The sequence below is a fragment of the Callithrix jacchus genome, chromosome 14 (assembly GCF_049354715.1).
Source record: "Callithrix jacchus isolate 240 chromosome 14, calJac240_pri, whole genome shotgun sequence".
Lineage (NCBI taxonomy): Eukaryota > Metazoa > Chordata > Mammalia > Primates > Cebidae > Callithrix > Callithrix jacchus.
Window position 1 is genome coordinate 33,936,456 of NC_133515.1, and position 7,012 is coordinate 33,943,467.

The window sequence follows — 7,012 nt, forward strand, 5'->3', positions numbered from 1 at the left end:
TTGAGCTGGGATGAGCAGAGCCAGGTAATATAGGAGGGAATCCCATGTCCCACGGCTGCTTCTCAGCCTTTGGAAGGCTTCATCTGGAGCACTATGAGCAGGAGAAATAACCCTTCTGGAGTGGGGAGGAGAGGAGTGTCCTTAGATTAAATTCTTACCTAACGATAAAAGTGAACTGCTGGGGGCTGGGGCTCAGGCTGTAATCCCAGCACTTTTGTAGGCCAAGGCAGGCGAATCAGTTGAGGTCAGGAATTCCAGATAAATCTAGCCAACACGGTGAAACCCTCTCTCTACTAAAAATGAAAAAAAAAAAAAAAAAAAAAAAAAAAGTTAGCCATGCCTGGCAGCGGGCACCTGTAATCCCAGATACTTGGGAGGCTGAGGCAGGAGAATTGCTTCAACTTCAGAGGCGGAAGTAGCCGTGAGCCGAGATCGTGCCATTGCACTCCAGCCTGGGTAACCAGTGAAACTCCGTCTCAAAAACAAAAACAAAAACACTTTTGTTTGGAAGAAACTTAATCAACTATGTTAACACCCACTACGCCCCCTGAAATCCAGTCAATTAGAGGAAATAGGTGTGGTCTTCAGAGATGTATAAAAAGACACTTCGGGAGCCAAGCTCATTCTTCTCCAGCACCCACAGAGCGGCTTTGCAACTGGCCTTGGAGACTTCTAAAAGCTACTGCCACTGCACTGTGAGACCCTGATGCCTGAGCTGACTTCATCTTATTGGACAGCAAGCTTTGGTGAGACGTAGATCTATTTCTGAGGTAAGTATACACTTTGCAGAATAGGAGCTGCTATTAGGTTACAAACCAAAACAAACAAAATTTGGGGACTTTATCTGCAAACTTAGACTTTTTTTAGATGAAAAGATGTCATTTTCTGAGTTTTATAAACAGCTCCATTTATTTTTTAAAATTATTTTAAACATAATCCATAGGTTTACAAGCTCCATTTAACCGATTTACAAATTAAACATTTTTGTCATCTGTCTTGCTGCATGATCCTCAAATTAATGTTATGATTAATTTTTTACTTAACCTATTTCTTAGTTGTTTTGTAGATAAGCATTTTGCAGTAGTTTCCAAATATCTAGTAATTCTTTAATCTCTGTAGACTCTGTAAATGGGCTAGGGGTAGTGTAATCTATGTGTATAAATGTGTTACATTCTACTCTACCAGTGAAAATGTACCTGTGTTGCAATGTATGGCTATACACAGGTAGATTGCATTGAATGATTTGGGTAAACACTTTTTTCTAAAATGCAGTAAAAGTCTCTTCAGAAACCTCAGTTACTCTGTCGAAGAAAGTCAGAAATGGGTATTCATGCAGAAAAGTCTCACTGGCAGCCATGCAGAAATATCAGAAATAGAGGGTTTCTGTATTTATACTGTGTAGAAACCAGGATTTTAGATTTTTCCTTTCTTTCTTTTTTGTTTGTTTTAGACAGGGACACACAGCCTAGAGTGCAGTCGTGGAAATAAGCCTCACTACTGCCTCTACTTCCTACCTCAAGCAATTCTTCAGCCTCATCCCCCAAAGTAGCTGGAACTATAGGCATGGGCCACCATGTTGGGCTTTACATATATAGTCTATCTATCTATCTATCTATCTATCTATCTATCTATCTATCTATCTATCTATCTATCTATAGTGTGTGTGTGTGTGTGTGAATGTATGTATGTATGTATTTTTAGAGACAGACTGATCTAGACACTTTGCCATCATGACGACCAGTCTAGAATTCCTGAGCTCAAAAAATCTGCCTGACTTGACCTCCCAAAATGCTGGGATTAGAGGTTTGAGCTACCTTGCCTAGCCTACTTTTTTTTTTCTTCCATTTAAAATACCGCCTTACTGTCTAGTGCCTATTATTATTGCATGATACTTAGTATTTTTCTGACTGTGTGAAAGAGTAATGGCAATGCTTGCAAAAGGCTTAGAAAATATTTCTATCCTCTGTGTACACTTCTACATTTTACCAATATATCCCCAAATTAACAGACAGTCCAGGAATAGTAAACATGCCAGCAAGTTTTTGTTGATTGAATGAACACAGCAGCCTAAAAAATGACTGTTTGTTCTGTCTTGGAGAAGTGCGTTTACCTTGGTTTGTTTCTTTTGCCTTGTAGAGTAAAGGCTAGCTTGGTCTGATTTTGGTCAAAGGATGAGCTCTGCTCTAACATTTTCAAACAGGGGCCCTCTGGAAAACTCCGATGGATCCTTGTTACAGTTAAATCAAACAATGAGAGTAAAAGAGCTTAGTTAGCTTCCCTTCTCTAAACCAGTCACTGGTGATTCAGAGTGTGACTGAGTTTCAGACCATTCAAGACTCACCCCATCAGCTAATAGCTTGATGAAATCCTAGAAGCCCAAGCAACTTGGTGGACACTAACACCTCAAAAAATCTGACATTCTTCTATGCAAAAAGTAGCGTTTGGAAAGCTGGTTGTGTGTTGATTGGAGAACAATCACATTTTTCTACAGAGGTTGATGGTTCTTAGTGCCTTCGTTTTCTATTTTTCCTATTTCTGTCATTGCAAATGAAAGCCTATTCTTCTCTAGAAAAAAAAAAAAAAGGTGTTATTCAATCACAACCTGATGCAAACTTTGCTTGGATCTTTGTCTCTCCAGGGTAGAAGATTTTTTTCCCTTAGAAAAATAGACTCAGACTACCCACAGGGCTTCCAGAAGGAACTCAGCTGTGTCATCTGCCTGAACAACCTGGTAGACCCTGTCACCATAGGCTGTGGGTACAGCTTCTGTAGACCCTGTCTCTGCCTTTCCTGGGAAGGAGCCCAAAGTCCTGCCAACCGCCCTGCATGCACGGAACCATCACACCAAAAGGATTTCAAAACTAACATTTTTCTGAAGAATTTAGTGAGGATTGCCAGGAAAGCCAGTCTCTGGCAATTTCTGAGCTCTGAGAAACAAGTATGTGGGACCCATAGGGAAACAAAGAAGATGTTCTGTGGCACAGACAAGAGTCTGCTAACTGTGTTCTAACTCTCAGGAGCATGGGGCTCACAAGCACCGTCCAATTGAAGGGGCAGCTGAAGACCACCAGGTAAGAGACAGTGCTAATTACAACTCCAGAGAAGTTGCATCAACATGTATCAAAAGAAGAAACACTTGAAAGAAATGTACCGGGAACTAATGGAAATGTGTCATAAACCAGATGCGGAGCTGCTCCAGGTAAGAACTGAGGATGTCCCTTGAGACACTTTGTATTAGCTGACATTTGCCTTTCATTGGGTACCAAAGACATACTTCTTTATCTCCTGTATTGATGGTGAGAGACATTCTCACCTAGTTATAGAGATAAACTCACAACTCCTAACCTAATTGTAAAACAAAGCTTTATGGAGCTGTGCAAATAGATTTCCACAGAACATTTTCTACCTCAAGCTTTCTTCTCCAGTTCATTTCATTAAAACTCTGGAAGAAAAAAATTTCATGTGAAAATAATATTTTTGTCTCCATTGGATGATACATAGAAATTATGGAGAAATTAGCATTTTCTTCTTCCTTTTTTTGGGGCAGTCCTAGGTTTGAAATGCCCTTGACTTGAGCTACATTACCCCTCAGGGACTAGCCCTGAAAAAGACCACATTGTAGACAGCTGCAGCAATGCACAGTCACCACTCAACCTTTCTCTCTCACTCATATCCTGGGTCCTGAATTTATCAGAAATACATTTTGTTAATGTATAAATGTTAGAAATGAGAATACCTTCTAAAAGAGCTGCAGTGATAGTATGTAGTACTTCTAAAGTTTTCAAAACCTAAAGACTAGACAGGCAGAATAACAACTTGTTTCTTCATTTGTTTCCTTGTTTTGAGACAGAGTGTTGTTCTGTCACCCAGTCTGAAGTGCAGTGGCCCAATCTCAACCCACTGCAACCTCTACCTCCTGTGTTCAAGTGATTCTCCTGCCACACCCGCCCCAGTAGCTGGGACTACAGGCATGCACCATGACACCCAGCTAATTGTTTTGTATTTTTAGCAGAGATGGGGTTTTGCCATGTTGGCCAGGATAGTCAGGATCTCCTGACCTCAGGTGATTCATTCACCTTGGTCTCCCCGAGTGCTGGAAATACAGATATGAGCCACTACACCCAGCCAGCATAGCAACTTTCTAAAGAAGCATTTTTTTTTTTTATCTCTCTTTACAGGATTTTGGAGACATCATGGCAAGGTATGTTTTTAGCCATCATTGCAAGCTGAAGCACAAGGCATGCTATGAAAAACATCAAGCTATTTTCAACAAAGTGAAAACATAATTTGTTAACAACATAATGTGTCAGTGTAATTGTGTGTGTATGTGTGTGAACTCAGGTGTTTGTGTGTTATGTTGAATATGTTTTCTTATGCCCTGTATCAGATTTTAATCTTTTCTTACTCTCCCAAGTGACTCAGGGGGTAATGTTTTGAAGAGTTCAATGCAGAAGTTACTAGGATATAGTTGCCTAATTTTAAGATTCAGAATTGTAATTAGAGACAAATAAACTATCTGGTGGCAGATAGGGAGAAAGGCAATTATGTTTCAGTGGCAGTAGGTTAGAAATGAAGTGAATCCTTAGAAAGATTCCCTAAGAGAGCCACAAACCCATCCTAGGATTGTGGAGTTACATTACAGTATCAGAAGTGGGTTTGAATGAAGCATTTCCTGTTGGAATCTATTTCTTAAACACAGACACCAGAAAGGTTAACCAACTGCACCTGCTTCCTTGCAGGAGTGAGTCTGTGCTGCTGCGCATGCCCCAGCCTGTGAATCCAGTGTTCACTGCAGGGCCCATCACTGCACTGGTACACAGGCTCAACCGCTTCCGAGGTGAGTGTCGCCCTCTTGCTGGGACCAACATGTAATGTCTTCAAGTATGGTTTCTATGGGCAGTTTTCCTAGTGTAATGATATTCCATCTGGAAGAAAATAGTCTGTGAATAGGTCTTTATAGTTTCACTATCATCAAACAGACTAAACTAAAAGCTGGTAAAATGTAATAAGAATCAGCCATATAACAAATTACTTAGAAAAACATAAAACAGGCAGAATGGCTCCTTAGGACTTAGAAACATTCTCTGACACAATTTCATCTATACAAGTATTATGTGAGGTATACAGAACTGAGTTAATTCAGGACATTTCAACTTCAAATTAAGTGCTGTTAATGATTGTGATTTGGTGACAGTGTTTATTTTTAAGTACATTTCAGGTGAAGTTTCATAGCATTTGTAATTTTAATCTTGTGCATTTTAATCAACCGAAACATACATGAGTAACTTAAAGAACAATGCAAATCTGAGGATCTGCAAACAATAGGAAAGTGATTTGGTGGTTGATGAGCCCTTAGACAGAACTCCAGGACAGGTCATGATCGATCAGGCAGATAAAAGAAGTCTGTGCCGAAATCCAGCATGAAAGTCAGATAATTCTTGCAAGGAATCTGTGCTTTTCAGAAGATGGATTCAGATTTTCTCTTTAAGTATGAATTTGCTTGCTTAAGTGGCAGATCATATTTCTGGCAAAGTAGTGATAACTTATTAAGGTGTAAGAATGGCTCCCCACCTCATCTCCTGTCCCCAGCCTCCTGCTCTGCCCTGACAAGGAAGAGGCAATGGACATATATTTTATTGCTACAGACTTGGCTGCAGTGCAAGAGCTTCCAGTTTTTCAGTTGTTATAAAAAGTAGCTGACTAGACGTAGGCATGACAATCCTCCCCTTCCATATTTGAGTTTATAGAAGCCGTGATCATTGTAGTTTAACCATGTACTTGTGCAGATATCCTAACACCCTCTGATGCCAATATTTTTCCAGACAAAAGTTGCCTTTTAATCTTGACCTGTGTTTTCTAGTGAGAGTCTCTTTCTTATCTGAACCTAAGAATGTATAAACTGCTTTTCACTGGAACATTCTCTTTTTTCTACAGTGGAAATTTCCTTCAATTATGAAGTAAGCAATCACAATATCAGCCTGTTTGAGGATGTGAGAAGTTGGATGTTTAGACCTGAACAGGAAGGTAGATCTTTGGATTCTGACAGACCTGACTATTTTGCTGCATGGGGAGTCTGGGGCTTCTCCTCTGGGAAACACTCCTGGGAGCTGGATGTGGACGACTCTTGGGATTGGGCTCTGGGCGTCTGTAAGGAGTCCCAGATAAGGAAGAATGGCACCATGATTACATCTGAGGACATATTTCTTCTTTTATGTGTGAAAGTGGATCATCATTTCTGTCTCTTGACCAGCTCTCCAATGCTTCCTCACTATGTAGACAAACTCTGGGCTGGGTTGGTATGTTTCCGAATTTTGAAAGTGGAAGTGTGAGTTTTTTTAATGTCACCAAGAATTCCCTCATATGGCGTTACCCAGCTGGCTCCTGAAATTTCCCTGTCAGTCCTTTCTTGTACACCGGCCACAGATGATCAGGACGAAGAAACCTGACTGTGTGGGAACTGCTTGTACAAGGGAGCCCTCTACTGTTGAAGCAAAGGAATCATACTGTTCAGGCTTTTTTTTTTCTGCTCACTTTATTACAGTTAAATAAAAAATATATAAAATGCAAAATATTTTTGTGCACTTTCTTACAATTAAAATAATCTCTGATGGCCCATTACCTAAAATGTATATTGTAATTTTCAACTGCTTTGTGAATGTATGGGATGGAATTCTGGAAATACGTGGGTGTGTGATTCCAGCTGAATGATCTCATGCCGGAACACAATTTGCGCATCATGGATGGACAGGATTTTGTACACTGTATTTGCAAGTGTGAGAGCTCCCTCCTATTGGTAACAGTAAATTCTACACCTCATCACTTTAGGGGGAAAATTCATTTTACACCTAAAATTTTCACTGAATCTTTGGGCAAAAATAGGGTTTTAACAGTCATGCGTTCTAGAATGACAAAAATACATTCAGAGGAATGCATTATTAAGTAATTTTTACACTGTGTGAACATCAGAGTGAACTTAAAAAAACCTAGATAGAATAGCCATCTACAGACATGG

At 40.0% G+C, this 7,012-nt stretch overlaps 1 protein-coding gene across 1 annotated transcript; it reads left to right on the plus strand.

The window, feature by feature from the left end:
* The first annotated feature begins 642 nt into the window (after window positions 1–642).
* Window positions 643–6,524, plus strand: LOC100410628 (tripartite motif-containing protein 43-like). The gene is made up of 5 exons (XM_035273505.3): window positions 643–770; window positions 2,639–3,199; window positions 4,179–4,201; window positions 4,740–4,837; window positions 5,935–6,524. The coding sequence occupies exons 2-5, from the start codon at window positions 3,116–3,118 to the stop codon at window positions 6,327–6,329; spliced, it is 600 nt and encodes a 199-aa protein (XP_035129396.2). The 5' UTR covers window positions 643–770; window positions 2,639–3,115; the 3' UTR covers window positions 6,330–6,524.
* Window positions 6,525–7,012: the final 488 nt, after the last annotated feature.

What these genes read in the sequence shown, in the direction of transcription:
- LOC100410628 (XM_035273505.3), top strand. Translation starts at nt 3,116, where the DNA reads ATGTATCAAAAGAAGAAACACTTGAAAGAAATGTACCGGGAACTAATG. An exon ending in TTTGGAGACATCATGGCAAG is followed by an intron (nt 4,202 to 4,739) that starts GTATGTTTTTAG and finishes GCTTCCTTGCAG; the next exon opens with GAGTGAGTCTGTGCTGCTGC. An exon ending in CAGGCTCAACCGCTTCCGAG is followed by an intron (nt 4,838 to 5,934) that starts GTGAGTGTCGCC and finishes TTTTTTCTACAG; the next exon opens with TGGAAATTTCCTTCAATTAT.